Genomic DNA, 23,218 nt, shown 5'->3' with positions numbered 1-23,218 from the left:
ATACGCTGTTAGCGGGAATGAACATCAGCCCATGACAACAGAACTGCATCACCCATATACACCAACCATATTTCCGTCCACTGATGTTAAATCTACATGGAGGGCCTGAGTTGGTTCCACGTGTCTCCCTCAGCTGTGGAGATCTCCAAGGAAAACCAAAAGCAAAGACCAATTTTAGCTCCCAGTTGCTCTTTTGGATTTGGAAGAACTGTGGGTTGGTTGGTTCAAGGACTCTGCAATATTCACATCTGCTTCTTTGGCTGGGACTGTCGGATGGATGAAGAGACTCCTTCAGAAGATGGATCCTGGCTTGGACTTTATCTAAAAAAAACAAAAAACAGAAAAGGAATTTTATCAAAATATAGAACACACCCCGTTTGGTCTGGTGTCTCTGTATGTATATGTTCATAAAAGTCTACTGTTAGATGCATTAGCAGTGGTGCATCATTTGCTACCGCACCAATATAACCCACTGTAACTTTGCTTCACCTTGTAAAGCTTATTTCTTTCACATATGTACAGAATAACCACTATTTACAACATCACAGCTGCTGTCCTTTTGACATAGAAGGCACAGAGGGGACAATGGATTGAGTCCAGATCTTTTGTGTGAACTATAGACAAGGATAAAGCAGAATAGTGTTTCCCTGTGGATATACATTTTTAAATGTTAAAGACACACAGACATTAAAGGAATTAGTCTACACATTTGTACTGATGTCCACTAGAGGGAGTGTTAGTCTAAGGAATAGACTGCCGGTCTTGCTTGTTGAACAGATGCACACAAACACACAAGCACATAATAACAGTGGATAGTAAGCACGCTCCCTTACTGTATGTCTGCACATTAGTGAAGCAGAGGATTCTCACGGAACAAAGCTAATAATACTGTAGCAATAATTTAATACTCAGTGATTTTGCTAAATAAAGTCATCATTCTCACCAATTTGTGCTTACAGTTTCTACGCATTTCACTTTTGCAATTAAATTTACGTCACACCTGTGAGATTGAGGTCTTTCATTGAGAAAAAAAAGAAGTAGTGCTGAGTCTTGCTCAAGAAATCCTGTTTTCATTCACTCAGAACTCTTTCCTGCTTCAGCCTTAAAAGTCAAAGCAAATAACAAAACACTCCAGTTTATATGTGCAGCACAATGTAATCAATTAAATGCAAAACTCCTGCATGTTCCAGGCAATCCCTTCTCATTTGCATGTTCAGAGGAGAGAGGAGTAGAGGGAAACAAGATATAAGCATCACAGATGCTCAAGCCACCTCAGCTGGTTCTTTTCACTGTGGAGGACTAGCGGCTCAACTCTGAGTCTTGACTGAATGGCCAACCTTCTCCCCCTTTGGCTAAGAAAGACCACAGCCACCCATTAGCGGAAACACATCTCTGCTTTTTGTATTCACGGTGGTGACCGACAGCTCGTGTCCGTAGATGAGGGTATTAGCATAGATCGACCGGCTTCACTTTCACATTCAGCTCTCTCTTCCCCACAACAGATCTGCATCACTGCAGACACCACACCAATCCATCTATCACTCTCACTGAGATCCTTCTACTGTGGGCAACAACTCCCCCTAACCTGGGGTGGGCACTACACTCTTTTCAGCCTGAGAACCACACCGAGGTGCTAATTCTCACTCTCGCACTCAGCTGCAAAGCGCTCCAACACAAGCTGGAGGTCACTCGGTTACATCGACAAATCTTCTGGTAGAGTCCAAAACCCAAAGGGAATGGGTTTGACTTATTACTGGCCAAAGAGGCCAGATACCACATACTCCTGAAGCACTCACCACATGAACCCCCGAGAGATGTGATTGATTGCCTTCCCTAGGTCTACAAAACACATGCAGGGTAGTTGGACGAACTCCCACACATCCTTAAATATCCTTAGGGGATGACTAGCTGGTCCAGTGTCCTGTGACCACAAAGAAAACTGCATTGTTTTCTCCTGAATCCAAGTCTGACTAACAGACAGATTCTCCTCTTCAGTACCCTGTTGAAGGTTTTTCCAAGGAGGCAGAAGAGTGTGAGCCCTCTCTAAATAGAGGGATCCCCTTCTTGAAAAGGGGATCCCTCTATTTAGATTCCCACCACAGTCTGCCAAACGAGAGGCAACAGCCCAGACCTCAATTCAGTGTTCCAGAAGCATGTCAATCAACAACATCCAGAACCTTAAGGAACTCAGGTGGAAAGTCATCCATCTGACAGGTATGGCCAAAAGAGGCTGTTTAACTATCTCAGTGCCCTCATCCCACTCATCCCCAAATTCAGCTTCCTCTGTAGAAGATATGTCAAGCATGGCAGGTTTTTAAGTAATGTTACCAAAACATAATGACTGGAGCATCTACATCATCTGCAAATCAGATTAGCATAACAACAAAGGTTTCGTGTTATTTGCAAAATGCAAAAAATGAACTCATGCAATCCATGAGCTCCTTTTTGTAAGTGATAGTACCAATAAAAATGTATTTCCCTAAAAAGAAATGGTATCAAATGCATATTTGCACAATTACTGCCTTCCAGTTTTCTTTTCCACTGTGCCTGACCCAGATTAACTGCTCCAGCGTGCCATATATTTATATGTTTCCCAGCGCCAGACTTAATCTGTTCCAGTGAGCACAGGCACCCAAAGGGCTGGTACACAACTTGAACACACAAACAAGGACAGTGACTCACACAAAGATGTATTAGTACGAGCACACAAAGACACACTGACTGAGTAACTGGACAGAGGGAGGAGACAGAGAAATATTGTGGGATGAGGGGACACTATGTGGCCAAAGGTATCTACACACATATTTCTATTTTGGTCTGTTGACTGGTTGATGATCGCTTCAGTCCTTATTATTTCAGATCGGGAAATTTGAAGACTCAGGTTAAAAAGAAATCATATTTAAGAGAAAGTGAGTGGAAGGCCCTTTCTTGTGTCAACGTGGCAAACCAGAGGGCCACAAAGAAATGCTTCCATGCTCGTAGGAAACAAATAGTTTATATCATCAAGAACGTTTAGGCTGAAATGAAAGATTATCACGGACTCAAGCAAGTATCAGTGTGGCCAACCTATTTAGTGTTCTTGTGGCTCAATGGGAGCAAACCCCTGCAACCAGGCTCTTTCCAAAAGACTGGAAGCTGTTTAACCAAGACATGAATGCACATGGTTTTGTCATGAGATCGTAACATAGGATTTAAGTAGTTTTTGAGTCAATGGCAGCTATGGAAGTACATTTGACATATAGCAAAGAAAAAAAAATGCAAGGATTAGATAGCAACAACTGGGAGAAAAGAAAAACAAGAAATCAATTATTATTATTTCTCCATGGGTGTTGGAAATTAGACAGAGCAGTAACAGAACAAGAAATAGGAGACTTCTACAGTTGATGGAGAGAAAAGAAAATATCTGGTAAAAAGAAAAGCAAAAATGGGAGCACGCACAGAGAAAAAAGGGACAAAAAAATGTCTGACAGCAGGAGTAAAATGACATATAGAACTCCCTCTGCAGCATTTAGTCATGTGGTGTGTGGCTGCAGAGCACTTAGAAACACATGCATGCACAAAAAGTCTCACACGTATATGCAATCTATAGGCTCATTTTATTATCTTTTATGGCACACATGCAACACTGCACATACCCTGAGCAACAGTAGCAACATCAATGCCTGCCCATTACCCCAAGTTGCTACATCTGGTGAGAAATATTTACTTAAAAAATTGGATCGGTACTTATTTGATTATGAAAGGTACGAGGAGCTGGGATGGAGGTGGGTTGCAAAGTGGCTTGTAGACATGCAATTTTGAGCAGAGCAGATCAATTCATAAAGCATTTCTATGTGACATTCTCTCACTGGATGTGTGAAAGCGGGTCAGGCGAGCCATCAGCTACTTACACTTCAACTGTAGCATGTAACTCGACTTTGTGGTCTACCTAAATTAACCCTATGATTTTATATTTGGTAATGTAAGTTTATGCATATAAATACATGGTTAAAGTTAGAGAGAGAAGTGTGGTTACAATATAAAAAAGCCATAAAAAGCAGATGCCATTATTTAACCAAAACTACAATATCCCTCTAATATAGTTTTAATATTTTTTTAACTAAATTGTTTCCATCAGTGGACTAACAAACAGAACTGTGACAGTAACTCTGGCTGGAATAGTGCAGTCGTATAAAGTTATTCAGTAATGTGATTAATATGTGATCTAAAAACAGATGTCTGAAATTTATACACAACACATACTTACTGTTTAAAACACTTTAAGTACTTTTTCACTTACAACTATTGGTATAATTGATTTATATTTAGGTAGTGAGGTTGTTGCACCTTCTGACTTTTGTGATGTTGTCATCAAAGTATATATAAAAAACTCCCAAAATATACCTTGGCCTTTTTTAGATTCTGACGTGCAGTCATTGTGCAATGTCATCAAAACAAAGGAAAAAGATCAAGTATTTAGGCAAACATCTCATTTTATTAGTCTCACTGTCTCACACTGAGCGTTGATCAAAGACAAACACTGATAACGGTTTAGCTAAATTTCGGAGCTTTAGCTCTCTTTGGTTCATTGAGCAACAAAATGAGCTGCCAACCGTATTTGGATCCTATTTGGAGTTTGATGTTTTGTTGCCATTTCATAAATCAGTGCAACAGTTTTAGAACTGGCAGCTTTCAAGGTGCAATCCAAAATAAACCAACTGGTTTTAAGCTTTTTGAGAAACAGACAACGCGCAGATAATCTCCACATGACAAAGGCTGTATTATGGACGCGACAATTTACAGATGTACACATTTTTGCTTTTTGTGTGTGTGTGATAATTATCGTTATTATCACAACAGTGACTGACATACCACAAAACACTTGAGGAACTTGAGAATCTGAAAAGAAACATTTTACAGGGAGGCTTTCCACGGATGAAAAGATCTTGATGGATCAGTTAGGTAAAGTAAAAAGTAACTCACTGTCTGGCGTGTCAGAGAGAGCGGTGTATTCTCTCTTCCAGTGCGTGCACAAGCTGGTAACATGAAGCATCCAGAGGATTTCAGTCCTTGTTGGCTGCAAGAGGAAGCAGGAGTATTTTAGGCATCTTACAAAGTACATTATATTGTATGTACAGGGATTTTTTTTAGTCTTTGCACATTTGTCACACTTACATGTTTTAGATCATGAAATAAATTGTAATATCAGACAATGTTAACATGAGTTAGAGAGGTCAAATGCACTGCAATTTCAGAAAACACCAGCAAAAAGTTTAAGCTTTGTGAGTGTTGAGTACTCACCAGTTTGCTCAGCTCTCCTCTCTGTTCCCCGCTCTCTCTCTCTCCTTTCTCTCTCTCTTTTAGTAAAATAAAAGCAGGGGGAACGCAACAGGTTTTTCTGGTATGAGGCCTCATGGCTGTTTGAATAGTCCTGCAAACACACAAATATTCACTTTGAAAAGTCAGCATATCAAATTGCTAGTGCTACAAAAAGCAGTACATTAGCTTACAAATCATTCAGGGGGAGAAATTATGCACCGGTGTCTGCAGTACATTCATCCTTTAAAAAAATCCTTTTTGTGTAAAGGCCCAGTAAGCACAATTAAAGGTATTTACAAAACCTGCTCATCACTGTCTTATTTATTTATCATGGTTCTGCAAATTCAAAATGACTTGAATTTGCTTTTATGTCTCAAGTCAAGAAATCATTTTAAAACAAATACTATCTCTTCCAAATCAGTTGTCTCAAGTCTACAGCTCCGGTGGTCGTAGTGAGCGCAGCATATGTACATTCAGCTGATAACCTGCTGCGTACACAAACAGCCTGTGTGATGCAAACTGTGGGTCATAGTAGCAATTAGCTGTCATTGTCACTGTTAAATTCTCACCCTGCTTTCACAGAGCAGCAAGAGGACCAAATATAAATTAGCACTAACACAATGACACTGAGACACAGACACACTGCTCACACACTGATTCATGAACACACTGGCTGTTCTGTGTAAAACCATTTTAAGCCGCCCACTCCCCACAGCCTGCAAGAGTCAACACATAACATGCTCCAGCTAGCTGTCAAAATCCCACCAGACTTTGAACTAGCAGCATCTCGCAGAGTTATTTTTATACCTAATGTCTGAGATGCACTCGTCCACTGAAGACAAGGAGAAATCTTTCCAGGTCTTTGTACATGAATCACTGACCAAAAATACAACTGCTTTCTGATTGTGTTGTACTATGACAATCAAGAAAAGCGTGCTATTTTTGTTATTCTTTTTTTCTGTCTGTGCTTTTTATAAAATAAACTGTGCAGCGACAGGACAATAAATGAAAGAGAAATTCTATTATTTACATATTTTATACATTATCTGCTGTATCTTATGGATGCGTGTCTTTGTAAAGAGCATGTAGGAATGAATAGGAGCAAAAAAAAGGGAAAAAATACCTTAATCTTAGCACCTCAGAAGAAAGAGGTGAACTTCTTGCCAAAACCAGAGATCGCTGGAGGAAAGTGGACAAAAACGGAGAGTTAGATGAATGTTGCAGATTTCTCTGTGGGTTATTGAGCAATAAAGTAAAATTGAGTTGTAAAAGTTTCTTTTTTCTAACAGTTATTTATACTTTATTATCCTTTTTATCGTAATCAGTTCAGTACTAGATTACAACCAATTTTATGTTTAATGCGCTCTCTCTGTTTTCTGCTGATTCATTGGCGTTACCTTCTCCCAGTTTGCCAGCCTGCTCCGCGGCTCCTCCAGGCAGGATCTTAGAAAACATGCCTTCTCCTTCCATGCCCGGTTGACCTGCTGCAGCACTGCCAATACCACCAGGTCTAGGAGCAGCTTTGGAGCCTGGACAGAAATACAGCGAGTGGAAGAAAGGGAGAGGATGATGGGATGTGGGAGAGGAAACATGGCCAGAGACGAAAATACGGAAGAAGACTGAGTAGAGGAGGAATCTATATTTGTCCAGATTTCATATTCGGTGGCACCTGTTAGCAAATATGAATTTTATGATGGGATCTGGTGTCCGGTGTTGTGTGTCTATTTACCGAGCTTTAAAAATTAGGGCAGTAGAAGAACTGCATCGCTCATCAGTTGCCCTGTTGAGTTTTTTCTGCCCTTTAAGTTTGCTGATTTATTTGATTTATTTGCTTGCCTGCAGCCGTTCTTTGGTCATTAGGTCCCCTCGGATAGACCTACATAGGCTTCCTGTTTGCTGATTTCCTTCCTTAAGAAAAATTAGCTTCATCCCATTTTCAGCTGGATCTTCTATCTACTCATTCGTTGAGATGTTTAAATAATTGATTTTCCAACAAAATGGCAATTTCACTAAAATATTAATTAGCCTTTGATGTTCTGTCCCAAAACAGCACCAATCCAGGTGCTATTTTTAATTCTTCTTCTTTCGGTTTCCCTTTTACGGGTCACCACAGCGGATTATCAGCCTATCCTCCATCTCACCCTATCCTTATCATACTGTTCTTTCACATCAACATGTCCTTCCTTCCTGCATCCATGAATCTTCTACGTGATCGTCCCGTATATCCACTATCCCTCCTCTGCACATGTCCAAACCATCTTGCTCAACCTGAGCTGTCCCTCTGATGTACTTGTCCCTCCTGATTAGTCCCAATGAAAATCTTAGCATATTCAGATCTGCCACTCCAACTCGGCCTCCTGTCTTTGTATCCAAGCTACTGTCTCCAAACCACAGATCATAGCAGGTCATAGTGGCTCCACCCACTTTCTATTGCTTTGGCTGGTTGACCCCAGGTATTTAAACTCTTTCACCTTCACTACCTCTACTCCTGGAATCTTCACATCACAACGCTATATTGTGTCTTGCTTCTTCTGGCTTCCAGTCTCCTCTACAGTGTGCGCCTCCACCTCTACACACTCTTCTTCCTGCTCCCTACTCTCACTACAAATCACAGTGTCATCAGCAAACATGACTCCAGTGTCAGCTCATCTGTTAAGCTGTCCATCACCACTTCATTATAATGTTTTGTAAGGTTATTTCTAAAAAAGAAAAATGTGAATTTTCTGAATTTAAAGTTGAGCAATTAGATTCACATGATTGGACTAAAAATTAATGATTAAAAATGAAGAATGTTTTTAAAAAATCTTTCATGTCCCTCGATTTATCCATGTATGAAACAAGTTAGATTAGCTGCTCTCCCTTTAAGGTCATCCTCTCTTCAATATAAAGACAGAAGGAAAACAACTGTCTGTAACCAAGTTTTAAGGGCAGCGACCTCAAACTAATGATCGATTCAGTATTGATTCATTTTAATAGAAAGTTACTAAAAATGTTAGAAAGGGGTAAAAAAGCATAGATATTATTTTGCGAGATGAAGATTAACACAAATACTACTATACTATTACCTAACTAACACATTATGTCGTGACTTGGCATATTCATGAGGAATTACTGCCATGAAGTGAAAGCCCTCCTGTGTGTTTTTCCACTGTTGGATTAGCTGCAGATTAATCTCAGATTAGATGAAAGAGTGCGCAGTGGTTACATAATTCAGACATAGTGGGAAGCAGTTGGCAAGTTGTGGAATTTTGGGATTCTGTGTGTTTTGTGTGTGTGATGAGTGTACAGTACCTATGCCTGTGAGCGGGGGCTGGGCAGTCTTTGAGGCCAAGACAGGTGCTGCTTTTGCTCCAATAGCTGTTGCTGGAGGTGTGTCGATCTTGGGCTGGAGGCAGAAAGAGATGGAGAGAGGGGGAGAGAAAAGGGTCAAAGTTCATCCATTTAGAAATACTGACATCCCATGTTTACCTTCTTTTCACTGCAAAAAGGTTGGAAGTAGAAGACAGTCAGGGAAAAATGTCTGTCATGTATTCACATCGCTGGTGGCAGACAGGAATTGGAGGAATGTGGGATTTAGTTCTGTTTACTCGAATAAAACTTGAATGAAAGAGTGAGACAATACGAGATAAAAAGAGAAGAAGACAGCTGAAGTGATAGATAAGAGACGGAGAGACAGAAGCAAGACTGGAGAGAAAGCTGCTCCCTTATTGTGTTGTATTGTGACAGCTCACTGAATGATGACTGACTGAATGATGACTTTCAACACTGTCAAGTGTCAGTCTGAGGGTTTTCTCTTGAGGTGGGGTTGATTCACAAACCCAGAAGAAGAACAAAGTGAAAAAACATATCTACAGAGTCAATGCACCCTGACATTGGTTGTTAAAGTCCCTGGAGCCCTCCTGGGGGAAAAGAACACTCTTTTGTACTAATTTGAACTGTCCCCTTTTTAAGGGGACAAATGGACTAAAACCACACACTGGAGCTTTTTCTTTAACTTCTCACCCTTACACACTGATCAGACATAACATTATGACCAATGACAGGTAAATACTAATAACTAATAACTATCGCTTCATCATGGGGCTTGTTAATATTAGGGTGCAGGTGAGCATTTTGTCTTCAAAGTTGACGCGTTAGAAGCAGGAAAAAACGGCAAGAGTAAGGATTTGAATGAATTTAACAAGAGAGAAAATGTGATGGCTAGACGACCAAGTCAAAGCATCTCCACAGCTGCAGCTCTTGTGGGGTTGTTCCGGTCTGCAGTGGTCAGTATCTATCAGAAGTGGTCACAGGAAGGGACAGTGGAGAACCAGTGACATGGTCAAGGGCAGCCAAGGCTGACAGATGAATGTGGGGAGCAAAGGCTGGCCCGTGTGGTCCGATCCAACAGATGAGCTTTCCAGCTCAAATTGCTGAAAAATCTAATGCTGGTTCTGATAGAAAGGCGTCAGAATACACAGTGCATCGCAGTTTGTTGTCTATGTTGCTGCACAATCACAGACCAGTCAACTGACCCCTGTTCACCACTGAAAGAACCATCAATGGACACGTGAGCTCACAACTGGCCCACAGAACAATGGAAGAAGTTTGTTGGCTCAGTCTGATGAATCATGTTTTCTTTGACATCACATGGATGACTGAGTGCGTGTTCGTCGCTTCACAAGGGAACACGTGGCACCAGGATGGACTTTGGGAAGAAGGCAAACTGGTGGAGTAAGTGTAAAGCTTTGTGCAATGTTCTGCTAGGAAACTCTGGGTCCTGCCATTCACCTGGATGTTATTCCCTGATGGCCGTGGCCTCTTTCAGCACGATATTGCACCGTGCCTCAAAGTAAAAATGGTTCAGGGATAGTTTGAAGACCACAACAACGAGTTTGCGGTGTTGACTTGACCTCCAAATTCCCCAAATCTAAATCCAATCAAGCATCTGTGGGATGTGCTAGACAAAACAAGTTCGATCCATGGAGGCCCCACCTCACAACTTACTGCACTTAAAGGATCTGTTGCTAACATCTTGGTGTCAGATACACACGCAACACACCTTCAGGAGTCCCTCGACAGGGTCAGGGCTGTTTAGGCAGCAAATGGGGAACCAACGCAACATTACAGAGGTGGTCATAATGTATGCCTGATCAGTGTGTTTGATACTTTTAAAACCCCTGGAAAGAATTACTACTAACTACCAAAGTAAAGTTTTATATAAAAATGCTTCATTTCATTTCTTTTCTTTTCATTTTTTTTATCTTGAGTTCTGATGTTGCTGTCAATCAAATCCATATTTAATCCATTTATTCCCTTGGCACTCATCTATGTGACACAAAGTTGCCAGTACTGGAGCTGATAGGTTCAGTTGATTTATTTGAATCTGCTGTGTCATTGTGATCAGTTTGAAAGTTTCTGTGCTGTTGTGTCCCTCTCTCTCAAACCCCCACCCCGACACCCCACTGCTCTGCATTCAACATCTGAGAACTAAATGGACAATGGCCTCAGGAAAGATACACACCAGACCATTTCTGATATCCATCACAGTAACAGCTTGGATTATCTGAACACAGGAAATATGAACCAGTGTTTGGATCCCTGTCATTTTTATCTTTTATGATAGACTGGCTCCTCTGTTTTCTGTAAACTGTGTGTGTGCGATTTATTTAAAGCTTCTATTTAAAGCAATCCATAAATAAACCTGACTTCAAAGACAGTGAACTGTTATTTTTAATCCCAAAATATGCTGCATCATTTCCATTTCATTCTTTTTGCTGCTGCAGAACATAGGTGATGCATAATGGTGCACAATGCAGCATACAGAATTTCATTATTTACAGCCACTTAATCAATGCTTTTTAATTACATAATGGACCCAACATAAGAGTGCAAGTGAATGAGTTCACACGCTGAATAATTATCATACCGCAATTTTTTTTGTTTTGTTTATGGTTTCCTGTCAGAAGCATTTGCAAAACCCATCCCTGCATAATTTTACATCAGATTTTATGAACAATTTCACTTTTCATTTTTCCTGCTGACTTTATACTAATGTACCAAAATGAAAATCATGAACACCCTTCAGCTCTGAAAGCACATTATGAATGATTCTGGGGTAGTAATAACCGGCACGGTGATAGTGGCTTTGTGAGCTTGAAAGTCATTCATATATTTACTAAAGATTGAATGAAGAGAATCTCTGAACTATCTCAGGTTTTGGGTTAAATGTCAGAGTGAGATTTTTTTGCTTCAGCTAGAAAAATAGATTGACATGGATTTCTGATTATGGAGGAAATGCAGGGTGAGAATAGATTTTTGCAAAGAGACTTTATGAGTGAGAATTTCTTGAGCATCTAGCAGACAGTGAATCAGCTACGCTGAGTTATCAACTGCCTCTCTGTTAATCACAGTGTAAGATAAAACTTGCCAGCAGAGGCGAGGCAGAATTTCAATATACTATCTGAACTGGGAGGAGGACCAGCTCTTATCTCGGGGACTGTGGAGGGACAGTGGAGGATGGAGGAGTGCAAAGGAGACAAGTGGAGACAAGCTGAAAGTGAAAGGGCTGGAGGACTAAAACAAAATAAATTGTTACTGTGCAGTAGGATGGCATATGTAATGTGAATATTGAAAGATATTTTTGTAATGGTCATGAAATACTTCTTATGTTACTTCATAAAACCAAAAACATCCTTTTATGACATTTTCTTCAAAATGTCAAATACAAATGTGAATTGAACCATTTGAGTGCACCGAAAGATGCATATTTTTTATTTTTACCTCATACAGAATAGAAAACAAAACAAGCCTCAAATCCTTACTTAGAAGAGTCATCTTTTCTTTCTGGACTCACAATTGTGGATGTTGTAGTTCCTGTTGGACCTGTCTGCCTGGCTTGGCCCATGGGTCCACCTGCTGGTCCCATCTGCCCCGGTTTGGCCTGGCCCTGTCCCATTCCCATTCCCATTCCCATGCCCATGCCTTGTCCTTGGGCTTGGGGCTGCTGCTGGGAGCTGTTGGTTGTTGTGGCACCGGGCTGCCCTGGTCTGGTTGCTGAAGTCTGGGCTTGCTGCTGGAGTTGAGCCCTCTGTCCCGGAGCCCCATCTGTCTGGGAACCCGGGCCACCTTGCCGTCCTGATCCCGTAGGCCCACCAGCAGATCCCTGAGCCCTAGCAGAGCCACTGCCAGACCTTGAGGAGCCTGAGTGGAAAAAAAGGGTGTTTTTTATAAACAGTTTGTGGCTATTGCTTGAAAATGGACTCTTCTTGCCAATAAAAAAACAGGACATTAATTCAGCACTGATTTTTTCTGCAGCTACTGCCTGAAGGCCTGTAACTGTTGTCAAAACTGAAGGAATGATTGGCAGCTGAAAGGATTCAGTCAACACATCTTTGACCTTTGCGTCATCTGTTTCTTGTCTTGTGCACACATTTCCAAGTCGGTTATGCAAGTTAGATGATTTCCGCTACCATCTTCCACAGAGAAAGTTATGCTTTTATAAAACCAAAACTACAATGTACTGATAAAAGAAGCGGCTTACTCTGGCTTTCTCTTATAAAGTACTTTCAGATTTTATTACAGTGTAATAGTAACTGACAGGAAACACAGGCATGAGATGATGACACACAACAATGTTGTGAGCATAGATGAAAGCAGTGATTTAATGACTGCAGTGCTAAGAAAACAGCCATGGTGATAGCACATTTCTTGGAAAACATGTGCCTGATATTATATAGTTAATTAGAAAATGTTGTTCCCTGAGGGAATATATGAGTGTAAAAAAAGCATCAAACACAATCTGAACAACAGGGGTTATTAAATACTTCTACCTAAGACTTAAATGATTTAAAAAAAGAACACGGTATTAACTCCAGTGCCTGCTGTAGTTTCATTTTTTAAGACACATTTATAAAAGTGACACAATCATGTGTTCAGTATTAAGGTTAAGCTCATGGATCAGCATTATTAGATCAGACACTAAAAACAAGAAACGAGCTTCATTAGTTAGGGATATATAATAGTGCAGGTGCTATTATGAAAAAGTTTTGAGATTTATGGCGAAAAGCAATATAAGTGTTTTTTTTATTTTAAACTAAACTAACTGAAACATACTTCAGTCTAATCTATATCGCCCACATAAGCAGAATCCGAATGAGATCTAATGCTGTTGTTCTCAGGAAAAGGACTTTTAGTTGATGCATCTTTTACTGCTTCTTCATTGTCTTTCATTATAAAGACAATGACATTATAACGTAGTGTGTAATATAACATTCAATAATATATAATTGCTTTCAATTCTCAGATAAATGTGCAGTTAATTAGAAAATATAAATCAATTGAACAGTCAGTCCAATAATCACATAATCAATAACTTAGATAAACTCTTTCTAGTCTGTACAATATTTTGCAATATACTTAAGTCAACGGGTTTCGAATACACTGTAATTAACCTATACATTGAGGTATAAAGTACAAAGACTGCGCTCTAATCATGTTTGACAAGAGATTCAACATTCGTATGTACCTGGTGGCTGCCCCTGCATGTCCACTGGACCCTGGGACTTGCTACGTGAAGACCTGTGTGGGTCGCCCTGTCTGGAGGAACGCTGGCCATGATGATGCCCAGATGAGTCGCGGGAGTAGTCGGAAGAGTGGTACCCACCGGATCTTGAGTCAACACGTCTTCCTGTAGATGAAGATCTTCCTGAGGGATCATGGCGCATAGATGGGTCTTTGGGGTGCCCCTTAGAGGATCTTGAGGACCTAGGCTCATCTGAATGACGTGAGGAGGAAGAATGGCGGCTAGAACTGCCATGGTGTCTGTGGTCGCGAGATGATGAGTGTCGCCCTGTGTGGCCATACTCATCTTGGGGCCACAGGTCCTCCTCAGGAGGCTCATCATAATCATGGTAGGTGTGTTTGACACTGTGCCGGCTCCTCCCAGAGTGGCTGCTACCGTAGTGACGAGAACTGGAGCGTGGCTTCTCAAACCAGTCGGTTTCTTCTTGGCCCAGATGGTAGGCTTTGGAAACCGAGAGCAGATCACAGTCAATCTCCATGTCGTTCGGAGACAGCGGCATGCAGGCTGAAAGAAGGAAGAAGGCAGGAGGAAGACCAACCGCATGCAAAAGAAAAGAGTGGGTAGGGGTAGACACAGAAAGAAGGGCAGAAAAATAAAAATAAAAGTTTTACATCCATGCACTTAACACTTAAAACATGTAAACTTCACACAATACAAGACAATATTACCAGAATAAAACAAACACTGCAAAACTGTCTGCTTTGGCTGCTGTTTTTGTGTTCATTTCAAATTAAAAGCCAGTGACAGAGGAGGACAGATATCCTGCACTAAGACACTGTATAACTGCTCTGGCAAGACAAAGCAGGTATATAAAACAGTCAACCTCTATTTAATTGCTGATTTGAGACAATAACACCTCTTTGACGGAATAAATATCAAACCTATAGGGGGGGACTGTTTTGCAGTGTAGATCCAAACACATGTAAAAACATAAGTAAAGATAAAAACCTGTAAAGAAAAAACAATGCATTTGTGTCGTGCAAAGACCTTTCAAGTGAATCAGAGTGTAGCGAATGACGAAAACGACCACGCCGAAGAACCATGCGAGTTTGGAACAGACAGACGACTGGACGGACAGGCGGAAGGACGGACAGGCAGGCAGACAGACAGATAGCAGTCCACTGATACGAGAGCTCCGAGTGACTCTCAGGATGACGAAAACATTAGCATGCAACAGCTATATATGTCTCTTTTTTACTTTCTTTTTCTTTGCTAAGTCTAGCCTTTGGGTGGGTGGGGGACGTTTAGATAAACGTTGGGAGCAGTAGAAGGTAGTGAGACTGTGTGGGATTTCATCTCCCACAATTACCTTCGCTGTCTGACACAGCGCAATGATAATCGTCTATAAAGTATGTATCATCCGATTTGTAGACGTGTGTCCGGGGAAGGTCCCTTATGTGGTCTTGAACATCTGGCAGCGAGTGACTGGAACCATAATGGCCATAATAGTATTTACATCTACCGCTGTGACTGTCATACGGGTCGGGACCTAAACTTGACGATCGCCCAGAACCCATGAACCTCCCCAAAGGACTCAGGGGACTCTCCTCTTCAGAGTATTGTAGGGTTGGATGGCGCCCCCTGTAGCCAGATCGATAGGAGCGGTCGTCCCTCTCATAGGATCGGCTGCGATACCCGGAGTAGTCCCTGGCTGAGATCTTGTCCATGCCGTAGCCAGTGGAGCGGGAACGGCCAGTGGAGGTGTAGTAAATTCGATCGTCCTCATCCACCGTCATACTATAGTATCGACTACCATGAGTGGTGCCACTGCCACTGTCGTAAGCACTCCTCTTAAAACCGTAATCCTCGATCAGCTGGCGTCCTCGAATGTGAGAGGAGGGGTAAGCCGCACCTGTCACTGAGGAATAGGAGGCCAGGTCTGCCTCCACATCCCGTGCCTCCTCAATCGGGGAAAACTTGGAGATTTTTTGCTCCATACTCCCCAGCTTCCTGTGCTTGCTGCGCTTGGATGACATGACAGCAGGAGCCAGAAGGGTTCTGGAGGACGGTGAAGGTTTCTGTACCCCAGAGCGGATGCTGCCATGTTTGTAGTCGAAGTCATAGAAATAGGGGGATCCCCCACCCATGCTAGCGCTGCTGCTGCCCCCTAGAGGTCCGTGCCTGTAGCTGCTCTTACCCCTGCCATGGTGGTCGTACAGCTCTTCCTGCATCGCTGCTTCCTCCTCGGGTGCCCTGCCATAAGAGGAGCTGCCAGTTCCCCCACGCGTCGTGCCAGTGGTGCTGCTGTGGCTGTGGATGTCGCCCGGGTAACGCCCACTGCCGCCATGATGCATCATGTCCCCTGTCATCGTGCCCAGCCCATCTTTTGCCGTCAGCTCGCTAACATCATCTATCATCATGTAGTTCCTCGGAATGTTTTGCTCTAAACCAGGAGCCCCATACATCCCATCTGCTGTGCTGTAGGTGGAAGGACTGTCTACAGAGTGCCCGTAGGCATTGGACACAGTGGAAGTATACTGTCCATATGAGCTGGCTGTGGTGGTGGTGTAGCCATAAGTATTAGCAGTAGTTGTGGTATACTGGCCATATGAACTTGTGGTAGTGGAAGTATATTGGCCATATGTACTGGGGGGCATTGTTGAGTACCCACCGTAGCTGCTGGACACCGGTGCTGACCCATAGGGCCCATACGAGCTTGCCATTGTTGTTGCTGCAGTGTACTGAGCATAGGATGGGGCTCCACTGGAATAGGTAGCATCCTGAGCAGTAGTGGTAACCACAACAGTAGGGTTGCTAATAGTCTCATAGTTGGTGGGCATCTTGTGCTCTAGATCGGCCAATGAAGTCTGCCTCGGTCTTCCTGGATGAACTGTGAGGATATCAACTTGGGGCTGACCAGGGTATGGTGTGGTCTGGCTGGGGTAGGAGGACACAGCGCTGGGATAGGGTGAGCTGTGGGTGGGGTATGGTGGCTGACCGGGTGGTGCTGGCCCAAAACCTGTATGCCCTGGCTGAGGCTGAGGCTGAGGTGCAGCTGGTAACCCCATGTCTGTCTGGGGGTATGGGGGCTGAGTTTGGGGGTAGGTGTGAGAAGGATATGAGGTTTGAGGTTGATAGGTAGGTCCAGGAGGGGGAGCATGGGTTTGAAGGGGAGTGGGTTGTGGCAGTGCCTGTGACTGTGACACTGTTGGGTAGGGAGGCTGGTTGAATGTTGCAGACTGGTATGGTACACTTGGTTGCTGAGATGGAGCTGCTGGTTGGCTTTGGGGGTACTGACAAGAAAGGAAGGACGAGGTGGGTGGGTATTGGGCTGCGGTGTTGAGGTCACTGGTGAACTGGCTGAGAGGGGCGGTGCTTGGTCTGGTTGTTAGTAGCCCATTACTCTCATGTGACGCAGCTGCAGCTGCTAAACGTAAGTTATTCAACTCACTATCAGACATATAGTCCCTGGTGTCCCCCATACACCTCAGGTAGGCAATATCCCTTCTCTCCCTCTCCTTGACCAATGTCTCCTTCCTTTGGTGGATCCCCAGCTCAAGGTATCTCAGCTTAGCATCAATTTCTTTCTCTTCTTCCTCTAGTTCAGCTTGCTGCTTTCTCAGCTTGGTTGACTCTTGCTCCACGGCCTTGAGCTCATGGGTGAGGTCTTTGAGGAGGCTGGCTTTCGCAGCCAGGCCAGACCTGGAGCTGGGCTTGAGGCTGGGCACGGAGGGCAGGTAGACCTGTTGGAGGGCTGGTGTCATCATGGGCAGGTGAGCCGATGTAACAGTCTCGTCTGGAGGAGGGCTAGGCAGGGTTCGCTTGACCTTGCGGAGCAGTGAGCTCTGCTGTAGGGCTGCCAGCTGGAGAGAGAGAGACAGAAGAGAGAGAAAGAAAGAAAGAGAGACGGGGGAAGGAGTGGAAGAGGAGAAGAATATGGGGGGGGGGGGGGGGGGATTGGTGATGTAAAACATCAGATGTGGGGAATGAGGAGATCAGTGTGATAACAGTGGTTAGGAAGATCAATGGAATAGGAATGGGGGATGGAGAAATGGGAGGTGCGTGTGTGTTGGGGGGGTAAGTGAGAATTTGAGATGAACATGGCGAGGTATGGATAATGGGGAAAATCAATAGCAAAGATAGATGAAAAAACAGGTGAAGCAATTAAGCAGAGCAGATGAGTGAGATGTAAAAAGGGTTGAGGAAACAAATAAGGTAAAATAAAATAAAATAAAATAAGAAAAATAAATTAATGTACAGGGTTATAGGTAAAGGGAGAGAGTTGGCGGGAGAGATGACATGCACAAAATATGAGGAGAAGAGGAGGAAGGGAGGAAGAAAAACTCAAAAAGAGAAAAAAAGGGGTCAAAGAACAGAAGAAACAAGGAAAGGACGCAACGACAGGGCCATATAAGGGAGACAAAGGAAACACACATAGACAAAAGGACAAAGACAACAGGAAACAAGAGTGGAGTTTGTGTTAGCAGACATACAAAAACAGTGAAATGAGTGGCAACTGTGATAGAGTATTCCATTAATTTAATAGCTACTAATGCAATGAATTTCTCTTTCTTTTTTTGTTTTTACAGTTTTGAGTTGATATTTTCAGAATTTTGGGATTTATACCTTTATCTTAATATTTTCTTAATAATTTTTTAATTCTTATAAAATAATTAGTAATGATGAGACCAGTAAACAACCTAAGTTTAATTAAAGGTTGTGGAGACAGCATGTAGTTTTGTTATGCTAAAATCTATATTCTTACTTAGAATGCACCATGGAATAACAAAAAACCCCAACATAATAGGCATATGAAGTACAGTATAATGAAGCAAATGAATATACTGGAAGATATAGCTGGATTAAAGGCTGGCTAAATGAACCACCATGGCTTTTACAATTTTCCACTGTAAAATCTACTAAAAATAGAGAACAAAAATTAGGATTATCATTGATTTTTGATTTAGCTGTAAATTTTGACTGCTTAATATTGAATTAATAAAATGCTGAATTTGTGTGGGCTTCCCTGTCAAAACCAGTCAATGATGTGACCATCAAAATAATCTGTGTTTATCTTTGTCTTTATACTGTGTGTAAATAATATATCATCCCATTTGTTCCTACCAAACATATATTGAAATTGTAAATAGATCATAGTGTGTTGTGTGTTATTTTTCATTTCAGTCTGTGTGTAGGCGGAAGCATAAAGAGAAATCCCCTCTGGGACCTATTATTTTCACAATCCTAACATGGAGGCAGTGAAAAATACACTATGAAACACTTTTCAAAGGGTCAGAAGAATACAATGATATATATATATATATATATATATATATATATATATATATATATATATATATATATATACATGGATGACATCAAGCTGTATGCCAAGAGTGAACGAGACATCGATTCACTGATCCACACTACCAGGCTATACAGCAATGACATTGGAATGTCGTTCGGACTGGAGAAGTGTAGTCGGATGGTAACAAAGAGAGGGAAGGTAGTCAGAACTGAGGGGATTGAACTACCAGAAGGCAACATTGCAGACATAGAGGACAGTTACAAGTACTTGGGGATCCCACAGGCGAATGGGAACCATGAAGAGGCCGCTAGAAAAGCTGCAACCACCAAGTACCTGCAGAGGGTCAGGCAAGTCCTGAGGAGTCAGCTGAATGGTAAGAACAAGATCCGGGCCATCAACACGTACGCCCTGCCCGTGATCAGGTACCCTGCTGGGGTAATAGGCTGGCCAAAGGAGGAGATAGAAGCCACTGACATAAAGACAAGAAAGCTCCTTACCATGCATGGAGGGTTTCACCCCAAGTCCAGCACCCTGAGGCTGTACGCTAAGCGGAAGGAAGGGGGCCGGGGACTGGTGAGTGTCAGCACCACAGTCCAGGATGAGACAACGAACATCCAAGAATACATTAGGAAGATGGCCCCAACTGACCGAGTGCTCAGTGAATACCTCAGGCAGCAGAAACCCAAGAAAGAGGAGGGAGACGAGGAACCATCATGGAAGGACAGGCCCCTGCACGGTATGTACCACCGGCAGATAGAGGAGGTGGCTGATATCCAGAAATCCTACCAGTGGCTGGACAAAGCTGGACTGAAAGACAGCACAGAGGCACTAATCATGGCAGCACAAGAACAAGCTCTGAGTACAAGATCCATAGAGGCTGGGGTCTATCACACCAGGCAAGACCCCAGGTGCAGGCTGTGTAAAGATGCCCCAGAGACAATCCAGCACATAACAGCAGGGTGCAAGATGCTAGCAGGCAAGGCATACATGGAACGCCATAACCAAGTGGCCGGCATAGTGTACAGGAACATCTGTGCCGAGTATAACCTGGAAGTCCCGAGGTCAAAATGGGAGATGCCCCCAAGGGTGGTGGAGAATGACCGAGCTAAGATCCTGTGGGACTTCCAGATACAGACGGACAAAATGGTGGTGGCTAACCAACCGGACATAGTGGTGGTAGACAAACAGAAGAAGATGGCCGTAGTGATCGATGTAGCGGTTCCGAATGACAGCAATATCAGGAAGAAGGAACACGAGAAGCTGGAGAAATACCAAGGGCTCAGAGAAGAGCTCGAGAGGATGTGGAGGGTGAAGGTAACGGTGGTCCCCGTGGTAATCGGAGCACTAGGTGCGGTGACTCCCAAGCTAGGCGAGTGGCTCCAGCAGATCCCGGGAATAACATCGGAGATCTCTGTCCAGAAGAGCGCAGTCCTGGGAACAGCTAAGATACTGCGCAGGACCCTCAAGCTCCCAGGCCTCTGGTAGAGGACCCGAGCTTGAAGGATAAACCGCCCGCAGGGGCGTGCTGGGTGTTTTTTTTTTTTATATATATATATATGTAAATGTAAATAGGTACAGTTGGGGTCAGAATGACATTTTAGAGGATGAATGTCATTTTGGATTTTCTCTTTCTACAAAAGATCTAGACAAAGACCCAAACTTCACCCTGAAAATGAAAGGAAATATCGCTATGAACTGAGAGAGTGCTTACTGCGAAAGAAAATATCCCTGCTTCAAAATCTTAGCCTTCAAACAAGACTGAAACTTCCAAATCCTTTCCGGAGAAAAGCTTTAGGGTCAGTCGAGACAAAGATTGAGCTGTTTGGCCGCAATCGCTACAGGTTTGTTTGGGCGAGTAAAATTCAGGAGTTCCGATCTAGGAAAACAGTGCCGACTGCAAAGCATGGTGGTGGTAGCATCATGTTTTGGGGCTGTTTTGCTGCCAGTTGTGCTGGTACATTGCATAAAGTGGATGGAATAATGAAGAAGGAGGACTACCTCCAAACTCTTCAACTTCACCAATGGTTCAATGGTTGATTAACATTAAGCTTCTGGTATGTCCTATGTCTGAAAATTTTTGGACTATGCTTCGAAACTGGGTCCATGCCAAGAAACCAACCAAATTAAATAAACTATTCTAATTCTGCAAGAGAAAAGTGGTCAGATATCCAGCCAGAATTATGTCAGAAGCTTGTTGAAGGTTAAAAAAACATGCAGTCATGATGCAACCAACTGAGGAAGATTCAACCAAATATTACTGGGGGTGTATATATACTTTTCAATTTTCAGTCCAATTCTTGTTCTCTAAAATCGTGAAAGATGTATGATGTATAATCATTTTACTGAATTCAACAAAATCAATAAAAGCCCCAACTTATACATTTGCATAAATCCATGACTAGCATATGTAAACTTCTGACCTCAACCATACATCACAGCATTAAAAAAAAACAAAAAACAATAACTCTCACCCAGGGAAAACCGGATGGGTAGTTGTTGTTACCCAAAACAAGTTAAGTAACATCTTTGCCACATTTCAACAGAGTTGAAAGTTGGTTGAAAATTGAGAGGTGAAGAGTTGTTCTTAGGGTATTAGGGTGTGTGTCTTTGGCTTTACTAGGGTAGATTTTACACTCATTGACACCAGCTGTCATTGTTAGGACAATTTGGCTGAAACAGAAGAGTTAAAATACTGTTTCAGTCTGAGCTGCTATTAATAACGTAACATAAACTTCAAATGAACATAATGTACACTAAAGCATTCTTAAGTAATTGCACTTAAGCACAAAACAGTCCTGAGATCTACTAGTCTACAGTCTGTGCACGAACATTCTAGTAGCATCTGTATCAAATGTGACTGTTCACATATGTTTTATTGGTCCTTTTTTTAATTCTATTTTTTTTCCAGACAACCATTATACTGTCATATTGTAGCACAGTGTTTTGTGGTGGCATTAATTAATTCCCTAAGCTATTGTTGTTAATTGATTTTCAGGTATGGTTGTTGAGACAATATAGGTAAGTATGTAATGTCCATTTAAAAGAGTTATTGCTCCTGCTATGCGAGCAAGGGAGTTTCTGTTACCATTGAAACAGTTTAAATACACAGAATGGGTCACAATTATGGCTTAATGTTTTTGTTTTTTACTCTTCAAACCCCAGTAAATAATAGGGGTGGCTGTAGCTCAGGAGGTAGAGCAGGTCAGGCATCGACTGGAGTGTGAATGTGTGTGAATGTTAGGCAGAAAGCACTTAGGGCATAGAACAAAAATGTGCTTGTATGAATGGGTCTGAATTGGTGAATGAGGCATGTTGTATAAAGTGCTTTCAGTTCAGGTAGAGTAGAGAAGCGCTATATAAAACCAGTCCATTTACCATAATATGTAAATTGTTGAAACAGCATAGACCTTTATAAATTTAGTCGGAGATAAACTGAAGTTTTGTAGTTTGATCAAATTTAGTTAGTTTGTGGGCAAGCTGCTAGGCTCTTTATCAGTTTTTAAAATCAAGGCCCAGAGTAACTCAAGAGACCTCAATAATAGAGCACATTTTGACTTTGCATGCCAGCTACTGCTGAGGTGTTACTGGTTTCAAACAGAAGATGAGGTCGTAAAACTACAAAACAATAACAAAATCTGAAAAATAATCTAACAAAGGGAATTACTCATCATAGCATCCACATGAAACATTCATAGCACTCAGAAAATGAAAACAAGGGCAACATCGAATGAAAGAAATGGTTTCAAAGTTACACAGAGGCCATTCAGTATTAATGCCCTTGCTAGGTTTTGACTCAAATAAACAATATAAAACTGAGCCTGTTGTTGAGAGCAACGTTATTAAATGTGCTAACTGGCCCGCTGCAGGAGTTTAAAATGTACCAATTTATTTATTAATTGTTAAAAATATTTTTCCACTGTTTTAGTCTATCATTTGATTTTACTGTTTTATATGCGGCTTATAAATCTCTTCACTCTGAATTAAAATATGAATGTAGCATGAAGGATGTAACATATGAAAAGTAATAAATAGTAAGACAAACTTTACATCTTTTGGATACTACTGTAACCTTTGCATACAGAATCACCATCTGTGCATTGCTTTATTTT

The 23,218-nt window shown here is 42.1% G+C and overlaps 1 protein-coding gene across 4 annotated transcripts in view; it reads right to left on the bottom strand.

Moving 5' to 3' along the window:
• Positions 1-6,436: 6,436 nt before the first annotated feature.
• bsna (bassoon presynaptic cytomatrix protein a) overlaps positions 6,437-23,218 on the bottom strand; it is a 118,185-nt gene continuing 101,403 nt past the window's right edge. For 3 of the 4 annotated variants that reach the window (XM_085345538.1, XM_085345539.1, XM_085345537.1), the window contains 6 exons: positions 15,171-17,664; positions 13,805-14,302; positions 12,134-12,480; positions 8,590-8,683; positions 6,696-6,827; positions 6,437-6,477 (listed from right to left, as the gene is read on the bottom strand). In XM_085345538.1, coding sequence (XP_085201664.1) covers positions 6,437-6,477; positions 6,696-6,827; positions 8,590-8,683; positions 12,134-12,480; positions 13,805-14,302; positions 15,171-17,664 — 3,606 coding nt within the window. The remainder of the gene's footprint in view (positions 6,478-6,695; positions 6,828-8,589; positions 8,684-12,133; positions 12,481-13,804; positions 14,303-15,170; positions 17,665-23,218) is intronic. The other variant, XM_085345540.1, reaches the window with a different exon arrangement.

Source organism: Diplotaxodon limnothrissa, linkage group LG20, assembly GCF_057381915.1.
Source record: "Diplotaxodon limnothrissa isolate DT_005_m linkage group LG20, D_limnothrissa_male_GT1.1, whole genome shotgun sequence".
Classification (NCBI taxonomy): Eukaryota; Metazoa; Chordata; class Actinopteri; order Cichliformes; family Cichlidae; genus Diplotaxodon; species Diplotaxodon limnothrissa.
The sequence above is the reverse complement of the archived record's forward strand: the minus strand, read 5'-3'. Positions and strand labels throughout refer to the sequence as shown.